Source organism: Canis aureus, chromosome 16 (genome assembly GCF_053574225.1).
Source record: "Canis aureus isolate CA01 chromosome 16, VMU_Caureus_v.1.0, whole genome shotgun sequence".
Classification (NCBI taxonomy): Eukaryota; Metazoa; Chordata; class Mammalia; order Carnivora; family Canidae; genus Canis; species Canis aureus.
This window is the reverse complement of record NC_135626.1, coordinates 24,889,641-24,911,574: the sequence shown is the minus strand read 5'-3', so window position 1 is coordinate 24,911,574 and position 21,934 is coordinate 24,889,641. Positions and strand designations below refer to the sequence as shown.

Sequence of the window (21,934 nt, the reverse complement as noted above, 5' to 3'; positions counted from 1 at the left end):
GTTTTACAGGGCTTGAGCTTTGTTTGGCAACAGTCTTCTCCCTCATTTACTTCTCTCCTGAAAATTAAGATGACACTTCTACTAGATAGGTGTAGAAACCTGAAAAATTTGTTAGAAAATGCCTCATGAAGAGTTATAATTTCTAACACCTCTTTTCTAAGTGGTAAACATATTTATTATTGCTGTCTAGTTTTATGTTAAGATTGAGTTTCTTCTTCTGGCTCTACTCTGAAAATTAACAAGAGAATTTAGAGGGGCCTGGGTGGCTCAATTGGTTGAGTGGCTCAGGTCATGATCCTGGGCTCCTGGGCTCCTGGGATCAAGCCCTGCATCGGCCTCCCTACTTGGAGGGAAGCCTGCTTCTCCTCTCCCACTCTTCTCTTATGCTCTCTCTGTCACCCTCTCTCTCCCAAATAAATAAAATCTTTAAAAAGAAAAACAAAAAACAAGAAGATAATTTAATTCAGCTGCTCCATCTCCATGTAGCAATGATAATGAAATGGTAACAGTTTACAGTAAAACTTGGACTTTTCAGCCAAACCTATTAACCATAGTCACCAGAGACAGATTATGTCATTATTACACTTCTTTTTGTATCTTTAGATTTAAAATTAACATGCAAAGAAGAAACTGTATTATATGAACTAATAATTATAATCACAGTACTTTAAAATCTCTTATCATATATGGTTATCATGTAGTGAAAAGAGAACATATCAGTACCATTAAATTATAAAAGCCAAAAACATTACTTCATCTAGAATTGAATACATGCAGTAAAAAACATTTGATTATAGTTTTGCTGAAAAGAAAAAAATAAATGTTGCTTTTATATGTATATGTAATTTTTTGTACATGTTGATACCACAAAAATTTTGCTTTATTCAACTTATAAATTGTTCGATTGTTTTTTGGGAAAATTTAGTGTAGTTATTCATTTTTGATATGTCAAAAATTTATTATCAAGTTCCTTTAAATATCTAAGAAGTTTGATAGTATTGTGAGATGTTTCTAAGAAGGTCTTAGAAAATTATTAGAGTGAAAGTGCATAATCCAGAGAGTCCGCTATTGCTTTCAAAATTTGTAAATATGGGACACCTGGGTGGCTCAGCGGTTTAGCACCTGCCTTGGGCCCAGGGCGTGATCCCAGAGTCCTGAGATTGAGTCCCATGTCAGGCTCCCTGCATGGAGCCTGCTTCTCCCTCTGCCTATGTGTTGTCTGCCTCTCTCTGTGTCTCTCACAAATAAATAAATAAAATCTTTTTTAAAAAATTTGTAAATATTACATTTTCCCTATTCAGAGCCCTTTGTGGCTTTCCATAACCAGAAGATAATGTGAGTTATTTCCTAGGTCTTATTGGAGGAATGAAGATTGTTAGTGATAAATTATCCCTATTACCATTGACTGCTTTGATAGAGTTTTGTTACTTTTAAACTCCTCCTATATGGTCTAGTTTTCAGATGAACACATAGCATCTACTTTAAATTATTGGTTTTGTTTTCAGAAAAATTACCAATATAAATTTAATAAACCAGATTTTATTCAAATGCTATAAAAATGAGGACATTCTTAACATGAGATCTTCTAAAATATTTTTCTTTCAGATGGGCCATCTTACTCTAGAAGACTATCAGATCTGGAGTGTGAAAAATGTTCTTGCCAATGAATTTTTGAATCTCCTTTTCCAGGTATGTTTAAGGCAAGTGACAGGTATAGAGAGTAGTAGTACCAATAATTCTACGTATTTTTCATTGTGTAGTAGTTATTACAATATTCAGCTATAAAACCACATATTATAAAAAGAACTACATTATCCTGTATACACCTGAAAGATGGTTAAGGTAGAGTATAAAAGAGCCCTTTGAAGCATCTCAAAATCATGACATGGGAGATGAGAAATTATATAGCTGATTATGTTTATTTATCTTATAAGTCATGGTAGACCAGCATGTTAAATACATGGAGAATAGTTTAGATTGCAAAAATCATCATAATTTTGTATTTTTCTTCACTGTTCTCTTTTTTAAAGGCCTTCCCTAACAAGTCAGGCAGTGTGAACAGAAAGATGGATTGTAAGTAGGCAGCTGTAAAATTTTCAATGTACACAGTTTCTCCGGTTAGGAGATTATCTTGGCTGCAAAGCTGTTTCTAATTTTATTTTTAAACTCTAGAAGAACCAAGAAAGGTTGAAGGAGGAGCGAATAAGTGCCAGGAATGAACATTCAGTCATAAGACTTGCCAGATTTCCACTATTTTCCTGGTTAGAGTAGTTCTCTTGCTCTAATTAAGAAAAAGTAATTTATAATTTCCCATTTTTTATAATTCTTCATATATAAATATTAAGTTGATTTAGTAGTTGGTATTTTAGATTCTTCTGTCATGTGCTTCTATTGTAAATAAAGAAAAATTTGTCTGTGCATGGCTGTTGGAATAAATGGAAATTGGTCTCTTCCTGATAGCTAGTGACTAGTTACTATGTATATAAAACATATATAATCTAATAAGCTTGTAATATCCATTTATATCAGTCAGTTGCTCTACAATCAGTTAGTTTACAGCAGGGATTTGAGTAGATGGCTTTATAAAATATAAACATGTATAAAAATTCTATAAATCACTAAACAGAAATGGCTTTCTTGGTAATATGAAAATTAATCAACTTTTTATCTCATTTAAAATAACATCCTCAGGGCAGCCCTGGTGGCGCAACGGTGTAGCACCGCCTGCAGCCCGGGGTGTGATCCTAGAGACCTGGGATCGAGTCCCACGTCTGGCTCCCTGCATAGAGCCTGCTTCTCCCTCTGCCTGTGTCTCTGCCTCTTTCTCTCTCTCTGCATCTCTCATGAATAAATAAATAAGATCTTTTTAAAATAAATAAATAAATAAATAAAGTAAATAAGTAAGTAAATAAATAAATAAATAAATAAATAAATAAATAAATAAAATAACATCCTCATTAGTTTTTCTCATAACTGTATAAAACATTTAGATCACCAAGGTTTATGTCCATGTCATCTTGTAGCTCTCACATACCATAGCATTGACTTTTTTGTATTGTCTTTTCTATTTTCTCTTTCTTATCAAGGACTTTCAGTGGCACTATTTTTCTATGACTAACTTATAAACATATGCTTGAGATTTACTTTTGTGTATATGTGTTTCTAACATTATATTACGAAGAGCTGAAAGGTAGTTTTCATTGAATACCTATCACCCACATTTTAACATTGCATTTTACTATATTCACTTTATTTCATATACAACATGCTTTTAAAACTGTATGTTCACTTAGTATATGAGTAAGAAGACTTTTATCCTGAGTTGTTTTATTTTCTATGTGTCTTAAAATTGGTAGAGTTAGTTGGTAAGTTTGGCAATAGAAGCTTGAATTACGCTCTTAGTTTATTTGCCAAGATCCTTATTGGCCAAATGTTTTGGTATTTAAGTAACATGTATAAGTGTCAATAAAATTAGAAAACCATCGCTGTAGTAATATCTTTATTTTTTATCTTTTTTGTAACTCAATGCCCAATATTTTGTAGAGGAATCAGGGTCTTGTTTCTTGTGTTTGTCAAAAAGCATCAAATTTCTAAAAAGCCGGGCAGCCCCAGTGGCCCAGCATTTAGCGCCACCTTCAGCCCAGGGTGTGATCCTGGAGACCTGGGATCGAGTCCAATGTTAGGCTCCCAGCATGGAGCCTGCTTCTCCCTCTGCCTGTGTCTCTGCCCCGCCCCCCCATGAATAAATAAATAAAATCTTAAAAAAAAATTTTTTTTTTTTCTAAAAAGCATGATAGGCAGAAAAATGCCCACCACCTCCACCACCAGTTATCCATGTCCTAATCCCTGGAACCTGTGTGTATGTTATCTTACACGGCAAAAGGAACTTTGCAGATGTGTCAGGTTAAGGACTCTGAGATAGGGAGATTAGCCTAGCAGATGGTCCTCTGTAATCACATGAGTCCTTAAAAGTAGAGCACCTCTTCCAGCTGAGGTCAAAGAGAGAGAGGGAGGGAGGGAATGGGAGTAGGAGGAGGTGACATCAGAAGAGTTAGAGATGCAAAGTTGATGGTTTTGAGATAGAGGAATGAGCTATGAGCAAAGTAATGTGGGTGAACTCTGGAAGCTGGAAAAGACAGGAAATGTATACTTTTATTTTTTTAAATATTGATTGATTGATTGATGATAGAGAGAGAGAGGCAGAGACACAGGAGGAGGGAGAAGCAGGCTCCATGTCAGGAGCCTGATGTGGGACTCGATCCCAGGACTCCAGGATCACACCCTAGGCCAAAGGCAGGCGCCAAACCACTGAGCCACCCAGGGATCCCCAAATGTATTCTTTAACCTCCAGAGAGGAATGCAGCTCTGCTGATATCTTGATTTTTAACCTAGTGAAACCCATGTCTGACTTTTGACCTACCGAACTTTAAGATAATAAATTTGCGTTAAGATATTGAACTTGTGATAATTTGTTACAGATGCAATACAAAACCAATGCAGGGATATCTGGGTAGCTCAGTGGTTGAGCATCTGCCTTTGGCTCAGGGTGTGATCCTGGGGTCCTGGGATTGAGTCTTGCATCAGGCTCCCTGCAGGGACCCTGCTTCTTCCTCTGCATATGTCTCTGCCTCTCTCTGTCTCTCTCATGAATAAATAAATAAAAACCTTAAAAAAAAATGCAGAGGGAGATCATCCATATTTATGATTTGTAAGGCTCAGCATCTTAAAGATATCAATTCTCTTTAAGTTGATTTGTGGATCTGGTGCACTAACAGTCAAAATCCCCAAAAGTTTAATGTTGTCATTGTTTTTGTTGAACTTGACAAACTGATTGTAAGTACATACGGAAGTGGAAAGAGCCAAAAGTAGCCAAGATAATGTAAAGAACAGTATTAGAGGACTGAGGTTACTGGATATTGGAGCTTCTTATAAAACAGCAATATTAAGACAATGTCTTACCTACGTGAAGATAGACATAAGTGGAATAATATTGAGAGTTTTTAAACAGACCTACATGTATATGATCACTTGATTTATAACCAAGAAGACATTGCATTGCAGATGAGGAGTGATCTTGTCAAATAAAGGTGTACTAGGTCAATTGGTCTATCTCCTAGGGGGAAAAAATGCATCATTATTCCTACCTCATGCAATAGATGAAAATTACTTCCAAGTGGGATTATAATGTAATAAATTTGAAAGGTAAAATTAAAGCATTTAAAAAATAATGTACAAGAATATTTTAATGACTGAGGTGGCAAAGAGTTCTTTAAAAGGATACAGAAAGCATTAACCACAAAGGAAACGTTTTTAAGTAAAATTGAGGTTTGTTTTTTTTTTTAAATGGGAGATACCATTAAGAAAGTGAAAAGATAAGCCATGCAATGGGAGAAGCTTTTTTTTTTTTTTTTTAATTTTTATTTATTTATGATAGTCACACACAGAGAGAGAGAGAGAGAGAGAGAGAGAGAGGCAGAGACATAGGCAGAGGGAGAAGCAGGCTCCATGCACCGGGAACCCGACGTGGGACTCGATCCCGGGTCTCCAGGATTGCGCCCTGGGCCAAAGGCAGGCGCTAAACCACTGCGCCACCCAGGGTTCCCTGGGAGAAGCTTTTTATAATAAGACTGTGTCTAGAACATACAGAGAATAAAAATCAATTAGAAAAGGGTAAAACTTCAATATAAAAATGTATAAGGAGGGGATCCCTGGGTGGCTCAGCGGTTTGGCGCCTGCCTTTGGCCCAGGGCACGATCCTGGAGTCCCGGGATCAAGTCCCACGTCAGGCTCCCGGCATGGAGCCTGCTTCTCCCTCCTCCTGTGTCTCTGCGCCCCCCCCCGCCCCATAAATAAATAAATAAATCTTTTAAAAAGTATAAAGAAAACCTGAAGAGATGCTTCACAAAAGAGAATATCCAAATAGTTAATATTTAGATAAATGTTATGAAAAGGGGCCCCTTAGTCATCATGGAAATACTATTAAAACCACATACGAGGGATCCCTGGGTGGCGCAGCGGTTTGGCGCCTGCCTTTGGCCCAGGGCGCGATCCTGGAGACCCAGGATCGAATCCCACATTGGGCTCCTGGTGCATGGAGCCTGCTTCTCCTTCTGCCTGTGTCTCTGCCTCTCTCTCTCTCTCTCTCTCTCTGTGTGACTATCATAAATTAAAAAAAAAAAAAAGAAAAAAAACACATACGAGGGGATCCTTGGGTGGCCTAGTGGTTTGGTGCCTGCCTTTGGCCCAGGGCGTGATCCTGGGGACCCAGGATCGATCCCATGTCAGGCTCCCTGCGACGAGCCTGCTTCTCCCTCTGCCTGTGTCTCTGCCTCTCTCTCTGTGTGTGTCTCTCATGAATAAATAAAATCTTTAATAAAAAAATTATATATATGAAATACCAGTAGACATGCCCCAGAATGGTTAGTTTTTAGTGATATGAAGTAATGGTTAGGATAACGAGAACTTGGAATTCTGAAACATTGCCAGGAGGCATATAAATTATTACAAATACTTGGAAATTGCCTGGCAGTATTTATAAAAGCTGAACATATGCATACCCCATGACTCATGAAGTCTACCCCATATATAAACCTTACAGAAATGTGTATATCTAAGCACCAAAAGACATACAGGTAAGTTCTTGTAACTTGTTATAGCCCAAAACAGAAAATGACCCAAATATGTATCAACCATAAATACATAAACAATAAGTAAATTGTGGCACATGCATAGAGTGGTATACTGTAACACAATAAAAGTAAGTATAATAGTGCCACACATAAAAACATGGATGAATCTTATATAACTTGAGTTAAAAATACTAGACCAAAAAAATTCAGAAGCAGGCAAAACCTACCTATTCTGTGTTGATAGAATTCAGGATCATAGATACATCAAAGGGGTTCAGTTGGGGTGTAGGAAGGAACCCAAAGTGGGATTTTAGGTGAGATAGCAGTGTTCTGTTTCTTGTCTGGGTAAAGATTTTCATAGATGTTACTTTGTGAAAAGTCACTGAACTGTACACTTAAGATGTGTTCACTTGTAAGCATGAATACTATATTTCCATTTTCTATAAGTTGTTTTGATATAAAATAGGTTTTGGGGCACCTGCATGGCTCAGTCACTGGTTAAGCATCCGATTCATGATTTTGGCTCCGGTCATGATCTCAGGGTCCTCAGATCAAGTCCTGCATCAGGCTCAGTGGGGAGTCTGCTTGGGGAGTCTGTCTCTTCCTCTACCCCTTCCCAACCTCTGTGCCTGTGTACATGCACACCCCTCACCCATAAGTAAATAAGTCTTTTTTTTTTTAAGATTTTATTTATTTATTCATGAAAGACAAAGAGAGAGAAAAAGGCAGAAACACAGGGAGAGGGAGAAGCAGGCTCCATAACAGGAAGCCCGATGTGGGACTCCATCCCGGGACTCCAGGATCACGCCCTGGACTGAAGGCAGGCGCCAAACTGCTGAGCCACCCAGGGATCCCCAAATCTTTTTTTAAAAAAGGTTTCAAAAGCTCAAGTGTTTGTCAGTGTTAGAATGGATGAAACAGATAGTGGTGTGTTCAAACCGTGGAATACTACTCAATGATAAAAATGAACTGCTGCTACATAGATAAATCTGAAAAACTCAATTTGTGGATTTTGTTATATAAATGTTACCTCAGATGGTAAACAAAACTGTAAACATATATTGAACTCTGTGGTTAATGTTAGCCATGCTGATGCATTTATGAAAAACTGTACTAATGTCTATAATTTACTTTGAAATGCATCCAAAAATTAAGATGGATTGAAGGATGAATTAAGGGATAGATAGGTGAAAGTATAATAAAATGTTAATATTGAAATCTAGGTAATGGGTATGATGTGTTCAATATAAAATTCTTTCAACTTTTTTTTTGAAAATTTTCATGAGAAAATATTGAAAAAATTACATCTTTTATGATGATATTTAGAGAAGGCAAATAAATTAAGCAGGAAATGAGCCTCAAAAAACATATTTAGCATTAGTGGTAATAATTTTTATCTTTGAACTGTTTAAACTGCCACCCATTTCTTTTGTCTCTTATATCTTCTTCATCTTACCTTCATCCCCAGGTGCCATGATATGCTGTTCAGATTTCAGGAATGAAAATAATATTCTCTGCATGAGATATATTAAAATATATAGTATCAATGAAATATTCTGGAAAATGGTTCTTTTCTTTCTTCATTCTCTCTGTCTCCCTTCTACCCTCCCTCATTCCTTTCCTATCTCACACAGAGATTTGGAGGTTGGTCTCTATTGAACTGGTTCATTTAAAAAAAAAGTTTAAAGTTCAAATTTGCTCAAGTGAACCTTTGATAATTTATTAGTTGAAAGCTGTTGCTAATTCAGATTCCCATCTACACAGTGGAACTTGTGCAGAGAATGTGAAATATAATATAGCCCAGTCATTGGCACCAGTCAGTGAAGTTTGATTTATCACTTTTTCTCTAGGTGTGTCACATAGTTCTGGGGTTAAGACCAGCTACTCCAGAAGAGGAAGGACAAATTATTAGGTAAGTTTGTAACTTCAATCTGTGTAGTTTTCATTTCATAGTTGAGATTTCTGACACTAGAAATATATTAATAAATAACAACATGTCCCGTTTTAATACAATCATTATGGTGAAACTTTGTTTCTCCAAATTAATCTCATATTGAAATATTTTTGCTAAAGTAATTTCCTGACCAAAGGATTGGATTGATTTAGAAGTCAAATTCTTTTTAGCATTAAAATTGAGTTGAGTACTGAATTTATTTTTTTTGAAATAAGACATTTTATAAGATAAAAGGTAGCAAATTTTCCTTACTGCAAGACAATTCATGTTTATTGTAGAAAGATTGTAGGGGATCCCTGGGTGGCTCAGCAGTTGAGCGCCTGCCTTCGGCCCAGGGCCTGATTCTGGAGTCCCAGGATTGATTCCCACATCAGGCTCCCTGCATGGAGCCTGCCTCTCGCTCTGCCTGTGTCTCTGCCTCTCTCTCTGTGTGTCTCTCATGAATAAATAAATAAAATCTTAAAAAAAAAGAAAAAGAAAGATTGTAAAGTAAAGGTAAACAAAAAGCAAACAAATGCCCATCATCTCTGTATTTACAGGTAATGCTGTTGACATTTTTTCAGCTTTATTGAGGTATAATTGACATCTAAAATTGTAAAGTATATAAAGTATACAATGTGATTTGATATATGTATGCATTGTGAAGGATTCTTTCCATTGAGGGAATTACTTGCCCCTCACATACTTTTGTGTGTGTGTGAGAATATTTAAGTTCTACTCCAACCCCTCACATACTTTTTTTGTGTGTATGAGAACATTTAAGTTGTACTTAGAGTTACACACTATAGTGTTATCAAGTGGTAGTCAACCATGTTATACGTTATATCTGCAGACTTAATTCATCTTATCATAAAAATTTGTACCCTTTTTCACCTATTCTCTATTAACCCCAACCCCCAGCAATCGCTTTTCTACTGTTTCTGAATTCAACCCTTTTTTTTTTTTTTTTAAAGTTTCTACATATAAGTGATATATACCGTTCAATATTTATCTCTCTTTGGCTTCTATCCTCATCCATGTTGCTGTAAATGGTAGAATTTCCTTAAGACTGGATAATATTCCATTGTATATATGTACCACATTTTGTCCATTCATTCATTGTTGGATACTTGTTTCCATATTTTGACTTTTGTGAATAATGCTGCAAAGAATATGTAATTAAAGCTATCATCTTCAATATAATGATTTTGTTTCCTTTGGTTATATACCCAGAAGTGGGATTGCTAGATCATATGGTAGTTCTTTTTTTAATCTCATGTAAAACGTGGTTTTTATATTCCCATCAGCAGTGTATAAGAGTTCTTTTTTCTCAACATTTTTGCCAGTGTATATTATCTCTTGTCTTTTTGATAATAGCCATCCTGACAGGTGTGAAATGATACCTCATTGTGGTTTTGATTTGTATTTCCCTAATGATTAGTGATGTTAAACATCTTTTCATGTAGCTGTTGGCCATTTGTATGGCTTTTTTAGAACAATGTCTACTCAGGTTCTTTCCCATTTTTTAATTGATTATTATTTTTTTACTACTAAATTGTAAGAATTTCTTATGTATATATTTTGGATATAATCCCTTATCAGATCTGTGGTTTGCAGATATTTCTTCCCATTTCATTGATTGCCTTTTAGTTCTGTTGATGGTCACACTATTGACACTTTTATATTCCTATACCCACATATGTATGTATGCCTTTGTTAGAATTTGTAATTTTTTAAAAAAATATTTCAAAATATTGTTTTATTTTTGGCCTCATTTTCACTGCAGATCATATCAAATGACCCTTTTACATATCAATAAAGCCTCTTATAATTTCAATGACTGGCACAGGCCTTGTTCATCCCCTATTTTTAATCTGTATTTTTAAAAATACAATTTAGGGATCCCTGGGTGGCGCAGTGGTTTAGCGCCTGCCTTTGGCCCAGGGCGCAATCCTGGAGACCCGGGATCGAATCCCACGTCGGGCTCCCGGTGCATGGAGCCTGCTTCTCCCTCTGCCTATGTCTCTGCCTCTCTCCGTCTCTCTCTGACTATCATAAATAAATAAAAATTTAAAAAAATAAAAAAATAAAAATACAATTTAGTAAAAAAGTCTGTATCCCTTCGGTTATGTATTTAGGCAGAATTACCTGAAGTAAAATATCTTGGTTAATAAGCATGTGTGTTTTTTATAGCTATGATTGAAATTTTTTTATTCAGTTTTTGATACATTAAGTATCTTTCAGTACTTTAGTGTTACCATAATACTATACATTTGTATAGAAAGTTTCAGAAACAGGACCAAATCTCTACTAAACTTTGCCTTTAGAATAAATTCAATATAAAAAAAAAGAATAAATTCAATATACAGTTTTGTCACCTAAAAGTAGTGTGTATACAAATTTTCTATTTTTTTATTTTTATTTATTTTTTAATAAATGTTTATTTATTTATGATAGTCACAGAGAGAGAGAGAGAGAGAGAGAGAGAGAGAGGCAGAGACACAGGCAGAAGGAGAAGCAGGCTCCATGCACCGGGAGCCCGACGTGGGATTTGATCCCGTGACTCCAGGATCGTGCCCTGGGTCAAAGGCAGGCGCCAAACCGCTGCGCCACCCTGGGATCCCTACAAATTTTTTAGTAGTTTCTTCTGGTGTAAGACTGCTTGATAAAAGAAAGGTTACTAAAACAGAGTTGTTTGAATGCCTGAGAGGATTAGGTAGTCAATATTTAAAGAAGAATGCCAGTTGAGATTCAGATTAATTGAAGTAGCAAAGTATATTTTCCAGTTTTAAAATGTTTTCATAAAAACTCTAGACTCATGTAATCTTTTTAATTTTCATGCTCAGAAGATTCATTCTTGTTTATAATATTCATATGTTGACAGAGTTGTTTGAATCTTTTTCTGATTTTTAGCTCTCATTTAGAAAATGATAAATACATTAAGTGTAGGGGCACCTGGGTGGCTCCATGGTTGAGCATCTGCCTTTGGCTCAGGTCATGGTCCCAGGGTCCTGGATCAAGTCCCACATCAGGCTCCCTGGAGGGAGCCTACTTCTCCTTCTGCCTACGTCACTGCTTCTCTGTGTGTCTCTCATGAATAAATAAGTAAAATCTTTAAAAATAAATAAATACATTAAGTGTACAAATGAGGTATTGTAAACAAATACTGAAAGACTTTTATGTAGCTGCAGTAGCTTTGTTTTTCTTATAGTATTGCAATCTAATTTCATCACATACTAATATCTTCTGAAGTCAGCATGACTTAGTATAGATACTAAGAATGCTATCTAGATGAGTACCGGGTGATGTATGAAATTGTTGAATCGCTATATTGTACACCTGAAACTAATATAACACTGTACGTTAACTAACTGGAATTAAAATAAAAAGAAAATATTGATTAAAAAAAGAATTTTTTAATCTTTTTTTTTTAATTTTTTTTAATTTTTTTCTTTTTTTTAAAAAAAGAAAAATATTGATTAAAAAAAGAATGCTATATAGCTCTGTGTATATATTTCTTGGCTTAATTATTTAGCAAATGCCTATAACATCCCTATTTAAAAATATAATAGTGGTATAATCACAAGTCTTTATAGAATTTTGTTCTTCGCACAACAGTTCCACTTTGCATTATTTCATCTATTCCTTAGAATAACTGCATTAAATTACTGTCACCATATCATTTTATAAAAGAGGAAACTGAGATTGACTGAACTTGAAGGACTTACCAAAAATTGCATGGAAGTGGCAGAATCAAGTCTAGGACCTTTTTCATTGAAAACACAAATAATCTGCTTTCTGTATTCCTTAATTTTCAATAAATCTGAATTTTAAATTCTAGATTCTAACTTGGTTAATTTCATTTGTGATTTTTGAGTTTAGTTTGATTTTGCCTCCATTTTCATGTCTGATTTTTAAAGGATGAATCAGGTTGGTACTATAAGCAATGAAGTGAATGAAATACTTCTAACTTAAAGATTCAGTAATTTGTTTCAAAATTAGTATCATGATTTCTGCTGTGGCTAGGTGAAGAACTCAGCAGATCCTCTCCCTGAAAAGCAACTGAACAAAATATAGTAACACTGTACAAAGTTGTCAGCAAACTTTCAGGACTCTGGAAATTGACCAGAGGTATTCAACAAGTTAGGAAGCATTTATTCAAGTATTATTTATTATTAAACTACTAAACCTCAGTAAGAATAGTGAGAATCCATAGTAATTTTATCTGGGCTGGCCCCATTCCCTCCTATGCAGCATGATAGTTTTACCAAAGCAGAGGTGACAAGGCAGACTTAATTTGGAATAGAGCAAGAATGAGTGCCTGCCTAAGAAAAAAATGAATAAATAAAATAGTGATCATGGTGGCAGTCAGGGAATGTCATTAGCTTTTGGTTGAAATATTAGTCAAGGAAAGTAACAAAGAGATCCGGAGAACAGTATAACCATAGTGTATATTGATAATCTTCCCCAATCCCAAATGAACTGGATTGTATATACAAGGCTATGCTCAAGCTCAGCAGAAACCACAGAAGACTTTAGCTATCGATTCATTCCTGATTGAATGTGAGACCTTGCACATGCAGAAAATACAAACCAAGGAAAGTTTGTAAACTGCCTGAACTTTGCATAATTTCCCAAACTGAACTGATATAAGAAAAAAGGCGCACATGTCACTGACTCAAGATGTTTCAGCACAGCGCCTCACCAGTCATTGGCTGACCAGTAAGTTATACTCTCCTCAAGGAGGCCAAACTTAAATGTAAGAAATAATAATGAAGAAAACAGCAGCTTCACACTGCATGAGAAACAGACTATAGAATTGTCCAGGAAGTCATAAGGCAAAACTCACAGGCAGTATCAGAATACAGAGTTGGTGAAATATATTATGAAATATGTCCACTTCTCAGTAACAGAAGATCATGAAACATGCAACAAAATAGGAAAACATGACCCACATACCATGGTGGTGGTAGGGAACAATACTAGTTAATAGAAACTGTCACTGAGGTAGCCCCAGATGTCTGACTTAGAATACAAAGAGTTCAAAGCAGAATTATAAATATTTTCACTGCTAAAGGAAGCTTTGTTTAAAGAATTAAAGGAAAGTATAATGATATTAACCAATCAAATATAAACTATCAATAAAGATAAAGATTTAAAAAATGAACTAAATGGAAATTCTGAAGTTGAAAATTACAATAAATGAAAATTCATTACAGCGACTCAGCAACAGATTGGAGCTGCAGAGAAATAACCAGCAAAATTGAGTATGGATAAATAGATTTTTCCAATATGAAGAACAGAGAAAATAAAAATGAATAGAACCTAAGATTGTAGAACACCAGAGACAATTGTATCAAAACACACATAATGGAAATCCCAAAAGGAGGAAAGAAAGGAGCAGAAAAAAATTTTTGACAAAATAATGGCATAATACCTTCTAAAATTACTAAAAGTTGTTAATCCAAGAAGCTCAATAAACTTACAAGGAGGTTAAAAACAGATCCACATCTATAAACATATCACAGTCAAACTGTTCAAAACTACAAAAAAGAAGCTCCTAAAACTAGAAAGAGATAAATGACTCCATCTGTAAAAGGCAACCCCAGTAAAATTAATGGCTGACCATTTGTTTTTAGAAATGATGAATGTCAGTAGACAGTGGGATGACATTCAGAGTGCTGAAGGGGGAAAAACTATCAACCCAGAATTCTTTATGCAGCAGAACTATCCTTCAAATATAGGTAATTTGAAAACATTCCCATATAAACACTGTTGCAAGTAAACACGTTTCAAATGCTGAAGGATTAAAATAACTTAAAATACTGAAGGAACTTCTTCATGCTAAAACAAAGTGACCCTAGACAATAATTTGAACTACACAAAGAAATCTAGAGCACCAGTAAACTTAATAAGACAGTATAAATATATTTTTCTCTTTCATCCTTTTAACACTTTAAAATACAAAACCATAAGACAATAATTTGAAAGCTATGTTCCAAAGATGTCCTATGCATGACAATAATAATATAATCAAGAGAACAGGAAGTGAACTATATTTGAGCAACTTCTCTAGTTTACTGAAATAAATTAGTATTAATCTGAAGTAGCATGTATTAAGCTTTATTTTATACCCCTAGAGCAACCAATAAGAAAATAATCCCAAATATAGTCTTAAAAATAATAATTAAAATGATATACTAGAAAACGATCTATTTAATACAAAAAGGGAAGTAAAGGAGGAATAGAAAAACAAAAATTAAAAAAATACTTGAGACAAATAGAAAATAACAAAATGGTAGACACAAATCCATATCAATAATTACCTTAAATATAAATGGATTAAGTGATTATCAAAAGCTAAAGATAGACTGATTTTTTTAATCTAAATACTTGAGATTCAAAGACACAAATAGATTGAAAGTAAAATGATGAAATAGCTATAACCAGACATAGGGTAACCATAAGAAAGCTGAAGTGGATGTACTGATACTAGGAAAAAAATGGTTTTAGGCAAAGAATTGTTACTACAGGCAGACATTTATAATGATAAAAGTTTCAATTTGTCAGAAGATAAAACAAAATTATAAATACATGTGCACCCAACAGCAGAACACCATCCAACAGCAGAGTACATATTCAAGTACACATGGAATATTGTACAGGACTGACTATATATTAAGCCATGGATTATTATACTGTGGCCCTTGGCTAACTTTGGTCCATTGCTTGATTGTATATAGCCTGCAAGCTAAAAGTGTTTTTTTTATGCTGTTTTTGTACACTGAGAACCACAAAGCCCAGCTGAGAGAAGTTAAAATCTAAAGAGAGATCAGTTAAAGCTATTGAGACTGAGGAGTAAAAAGAAAAAAGAACAGAGGAAAATGAACAGAGCTTACTCGACCTATGGAATAGCAGCAATCATACCAGGATACATGCAATAGGAATCCTAGAAGAAGGGAGAAAATGGCAGAATATTTGAAGAAGTAACGGCCTTGAACTCCAAGAAGGATAAAACTCTTAAGTGATTCACACCAAGACACATTATAATTAGATCGTCAGAAGCCTAAGGACAGAGAAAGTTTTAAAAGCAGGAGAAAAACTACCCATCACATGCAGTAGATCCTCAATAAGATTAGCAGCAGATTTCTCATCAGAAATCTTGGAATCCAGAAGTGAGCAGAATAGTATTTTTATTCTGTATCTGGGAAAAGTATTTTTTCAAGTGTGATTTGGATTTTAAGTTGAATTCTTATATGTGTGACACTAAAAGCATGAGCAACCAAAGAAAAAATAGATAAAATTGATTTCTTTATAATTTAAAACTTCTTTTTTTTTTTATCAAAGGACATTATCAAGAAAATAAAACAACAACCTGCAAAATGGGAGATAATGTTTGTAAATCTAGATCTTCCAGGAGTCAAGTAATAAGAATATATACAGAACTCCTACAGTTCACCAACAAAAAACTCAACTAAAAACTGGGCAAAGGACTTGAATACACATTTTTCCAGAGATGACCTACAAATGGTCATCGAGCACATAGAAAGATGTTCAAAGTCATTAGTCATTAACTCAAAACATAGTGATTCTACTTTGTACTTACTAGGCTGTTTATAATTTTAAAAATTTTAAAAATGGAAAATAAATTTTGTGAGGATGTGGAGAAATTGAGACACTGCTACAAAACTGGTAAAACTGTAAAATGGTGTAGACTGCTATGCAAAAATATTGGTATTTCCTCAACATGGAATCACTATTTAATCTGGCAATTCCACTTCTAGGTATATACCCTAAACAGTTGAAAACAGGAACTCAAATAATTGCACACAAATGTTCATAGCAACACTATACACAATAGCCAGTAAGAGGAAACAGTCCACATAGCCATTAGTGGATGAATGGATGAACAAAAAGTGGAATATGCAAGCTATGCAATATTATTCAGCCTTACAAAGGAATGGTGTACTCATGCATGCAGCAACATGGATGAACCTCACAAATGAAAAAAGCCAAATAGAGAGGGTCACATATTGAATGATTCTATTTATATGAAATGTTCAGAATAGGTAAATGAATAGATGCAAAAAGCAAAATGGTGCTTGTCAAGGGTTGGGGGAAGGGAGTAATAGGAAATAACTGCATAGTGTATAACTGCTCAGTTGGCATGTGTGAGAATGTTTTGGAGAAATATGCGTAGCAAAGAAGTGACTATTTTAAAATGTATAATTGAGTGGCATTAGTACATTCAAAATATGTTACCATCTTATGTTATGAATTTCTCCTCCATAAAAACAGATTTTTTTTAAATCCCCATGGATGCCACTTCACACCCACTTGAACATTTATGATAGAAAAACAGACAATAACAACCATTGCCAAGAATATGGAAAAACTAGAACCATTATACCTGATGCAAATGTTAAGTGGTGTGGCCACTTTGGAAAACAGCTTGCCAATTTCAAATTATCAGATGTTAGGTGAATAAACAAAATATGGTGTATACACACCTGTGGAATGCATTATAAATAGTATTTCGAGGGGTCAGTCAGTCAGTTAAGGAGCCAACTCTTGATTTTGGCTCGTGATCTCAGGGTCCTGGGATTGAGCTCCATGTCAGGCTTCATGCTCAGTGGGGAGTCTGCTTGAGATTCTCTCTCTATCTCTCCCTTTGCCCCCCCCACTTGTGCTTTCTCCCTCTTTCTCTCTCTCTAAAGAAAATAAATGTTTAGAAAAATAGTATTTGCAATGGAATAACAAAGCACAAAATAATGATAATTTGTTACAACATAGATGAACCTCAAAAACATTATGGTAAGTTAGAGAGGCCAGATGTTAATTTAAAAGACCGTGTGTTGTATTATTCCATTTATATGAAATGTTCAGAAAAGGGAAATTTGTAAGAGATAAAAAATAGAGTAGTGGTTTCCTGGGCTGAGGTAGTAACAGAAATTGACTAAAAGTGGGCACAGGATAGCTTTTAGGGGTAATGGAAATGTTCTAGAATTGGATTATTAGATTGTGGTGATTATTGCATATGTCTATAAATTTACCACATTTGACTTATACTCTTAATTCAGGTAAATTTTATGTTACGTAAATTATTCCTCATTAAAACTATTTTTAAAACATCAAATATGAAGCTTGATAGTGGTTTTATGACTCCTGAAATTGACTTATCAGTGTTTCACTAATTGAAACTCTGGTAGTCTCCCAAGTATATCTGTCATGTTTTTCCTTTGTAAAGATTTCTAATGATGATTTCTGGATGTCATTCTGTGTGGTCATCTGTTTCATATACCATTTAATGTATTGAATTTCTATTGTATGTACAGAGGATGGTTAGAACGAGAGAGCAGGTACGGTCTGCAACCAGGACACAATTGGTTTATCATCTCCATGCAGTGGTGGCAGCAGTGGAAAGAATATGTCAAATATGTGAGTATGCTTCCCTTTTGCATATTCATAGGATTTTCAACTCCATCAGACTTTGTTGACTACTGGCCAGTAATAAAATGGTTCGATGTAGATAAGGATTTGAAGGGGCAAGAAATGAGTAACTGTGTGATACTTCTAGGGACCAACCTCTGTGCTTACACTTCCACGTAAATTTCCTCTCTTGCAACAACTCTGTGAGGAAGGTAACAATAGACATGGGGCTGCATGTATATACACCTTACGTATTTAATTAAATCCTCACGGTATCCCTGGGAGGAAGGTGGTATGAATTTACTTTACTTGTGACGAACCTGAGGCTGAGATTAAAGGTAACCTAAATATCTTGCTTAGGGTGGAAGTTCTGGGATCAAACCCAAGGACTGACTGACTTTTAAGCCATTGGTGTCTCAACCACATCATTTACATTATCCTTTATTTATTCACCTTTTTCATCAAAATGTTGAAGAGCCTTGTGTGGGTAAGAAGTGTTGATTTTCTATTTAAGAAAGTTAATATCAGGATTAACATTAAAACTCAATTTCTTAACAATAATCTGCCAAATAAAGGGTTAAAAGGGACATTCTCATTAGTGAATATTCTCATCTTACTTAAAATAGAATGAATTTTTCTTCAGAATTAAAAGACTCAGAGTAATGCCAGGAATCAAATTTCTTCCTACCTGGAGAGCCAGTTGATATATAGACACATTGTTAGTTGTCAAATGATCACTAACCTGATTATTTGATTCATATATTCTATAATGTCCTTTTCTGTCATTGTTTGTCAGAATATTGGTAGACTGATTATATTATCTACTTCATTATTCTGCCTGGTTCTTTTTCCATTTTGCAGTTTTGATATTGGTTTTCACATATAAAATACATTAATCGATACTGTTGAAGGAGTAGAAAAGTAGGCAAATGACTTCAAACCTTGTAGGTAGATAATGATGGTGATTGTAAACAGAAAATGAAAACAGTGGGGTAAAGCATCACAGTCTATTTTGAAATGCTTTTTGTCCTTTATATTCTTAGATTGGCCTTAGAATGAATGGTTCTTAATGTCTTACTGGCTATAGACTCAAAGAGTAACCTCATTTTGTATTTTGTATTACTTTTCATTTCCTGTAGGAACACGGTAGAGGTCTTGTCCTTAGCAGCACAACCCTTATAAACAGACAGAAGTGCACTGCTGAGAACACAGACCTGATTTGCTCTTGCCTGCCATAACTCTTCTACACATTAAAAGAATTAGTGGAGGGTGGTAAGGGAGAGATGTAGAGGGGAAAATCTACACTTAAGTATCATATTCTCTCCACTCTGGGATTCTATATTACTGTCTAGTATGCATCTGTCAAATGCAGGCTTTAAAGTTTACTTTAAAATGAAACTGCTTAGAGGCACCTGGGTGGCTCAGTTGGTTAAGCATCTGACTCTTGATGTCAGCTCGTGTCATGCTATCAGGGTCATGAGATCAAGCCCTGAGTCGGGCTCCATGCTCAGCTCAGAGTCTGCTTGAGATCTGCTGTACCACCACCACCCTTAACCCTGCTGCTCTCACATGTGTGCTTTCTCTCTCTCTCAAATAAATAAATAAATATTTTAAAAAATTTTTTTATTTAAAAAAACGAATAAAATGAAATTGATTAAATTGGTGAGAAAGATATCAGTTTATGTGTAGGGAAGGGTAGCAGAGACTTACAGCAACTTATTTAATAAGGGAAAAATGTAAATTGAATAATAGCAGTCCTTTCTGAAGATAATGTTAATTAGAAAAGTGTTCTTTACTAAATAAAAGGCAACTTCCTTTTAAATGCATAACTTTTTAAAAAAGTGATATTCTGGGCCTTGTCTGTAAATGAGATTAAGAACAGTAACCTCTATCATAGGATGTTATGAAGATTGAAGGAGTTGATACATGTTAAGCATTTAATTTTTTTTGAAGATTGTATTTATTCATAAGAGACACAGAGAGAGGCAGAGACATAGGCAGAGGGAGAAGCAGGCTCCCTGCAGGGAGCCGGATGTGGGACTTGATCCTGGGACTCCAGGACCATGCTCTGAACCAAGGGCAGCCGCTCAACAGCTGAGCCACCCAGGCGTCCCCATGTTAAGCCTTTTAAAACAGTGTCTGGCACATAGCAAATACTCAGAAAGTATTAGCTAATAGTCTGAGAGAATAGTATAAGATAATAGAGTGAGTTTGTACTCCCTGTGTAGAGTCCTAGTCCTGCTACTTGCTGTATGACCTTGAAAAAGTTACTTCTCCTTTCTCTACCTCAGTTTCCTCATATGAACCAAGTTACTCATGATACCTATTTCAATAGGATTGTTACAAAGAATTAAATGAATTAACATATGTGAAGCACTTAGCTCCATGTCTGGCAAGTAGGACCCTATGTAAAATTAGAGGAAGTAATGGTAGTAATACTAGCAGTGGTTTTAGCAGCAGTAGCAATAGTAATATTTATTTTTCCATTATATATGGTAATTTTGGCAAATGCTTTAAGGAAAAAAAAATCAGTGTTTTTATTGTGTTAGATAATTTGATCTTCCTTAGTCTGCCCACCTAATAAGATATCAGTTAACCTTTAGTTAATGTCTCTTTATAAAATGACATATTTGCTCATATGAATTACTGTCTGTGAGAGCACCCTGTATCTTTCAGACAGTAGCATGCCTAAGTAGAGACTAATGGAACAGGAAAAATAAACAATCCATTCTCAGAAGTGGTTTGCCTCAGATATAAATGATTGGCTTGAGTTTGAATATTTGGTTTGCTCATGGGATCTGTTCTTTAATGAGCCAAAAGTTTTTCTACTATTTAAAATCTGTTGTACAAATGTAAATGGGGAGAAATAGTGAAATCTTTTCTGTTTGTCATCGTATTTTTTTTTGTCTTTCCTCCTATTTTGAGACCTGAGGGAGCAGCTCTTACTACTCATGTACAGATTTTACTGTTTATTGTGTATTATTAGTTATTATGTGACTTTGGAGTTAGACTTTAAGCACTTCTTTTTTCTAAATTTAGAAACGAAGCCTCTGAGGCCCTTTAGGTTTCCTAATTGCGTGGAGTTGTATTGGGCAATTACTTTAGTACCTGATCTAGATCTCTCTTTTTTTTAAGATTTTATTTATTTATTCATGAGAGACACAGAGAGAGAGGGAGAGAGGCAGAGACACAGGCAGAGAGAGAAGCGGGCTCCTCCCGATGTGGACTCGATCCTGGGTCTCCAGGATCACGCCCTGGGCTGAAGGTGGCACTAAACCGCTGAGCCACCCGGGCTGCCCTGATCTAGATTTCTATAGCTCAGGTCTCTTGATTCCTACCTTAGTACTTTTTCTGTTACTCCCTACTACCTTCCATTTTTTTTGAAAACCAGCATTGCAGACTAATGAAATATAAAATTGGCATAGCTAGTAGTTGTTTAATTTCATTAATGTTTATAGTATACATATGTATAGAAAGAAGTAGCATGATCACTGATAGAGAAGAAAATGAGACCTGACCCTTATTTTGGAACATGAGTAACCACTGATAACAACTCAAAAGAAGTTATGACATGCTTAAAATAGAATTATCTTACATTAAATAAATGCCACATGGCCCTTTTAAGAATCATTGACTTAGAGAACAGGAAAATCTTTCATCATGGGTGAAATTTTACCTACCTAGAGACCTATCTTCCTGAAAACACAAAGTAATTGCTAATAGTTCTAGACCCAGAAGTCAGTAAAAATAAAATAAGATCCTTTGACTTTTTTTTTCCTTTGACATTTAAAGGGAAAAAAATTTCCCAGAGCAACTGGAAATAATACTCAGAAAGAACCAGTGAGTATGTACATGACTATAATTGGTTTGTTTTACATTAGAAAGAAGGAAAGTAGTCATAAGATTAGTCAACTGAAAATGTTGACAATTTCACTGAAAGCTA

The 21,934-nt window shown here is 35.1% G+C and overlaps 1 protein-coding gene across 2 annotated transcripts in view; it reads left to right on the top strand.

Moving 5' to 3' along the window:
* USP32 (ubiquitin specific peptidase 32) overlaps nt 1-21,934 on the top strand; it is a 216,941-nt gene that overhangs the window by 147,365 nt on the left and 47,642 nt on the right. For both annotated transcript variants that reach the window (XM_077852322.1, XM_077852323.1), the window contains exons 10-12: nt 1,606-1,689; nt 8,480-8,541; nt 17,898-18,000. In XM_077852322.1, the coding sequence (XP_077708448.1) occupies nt 1,606-1,689; nt 8,480-8,541; nt 17,898-18,000 (249 nt within the window). The remainder of the gene's footprint in view (nt 1-1,605; nt 1,690-8,479; nt 8,542-17,897; nt 18,001-21,934) is intronic.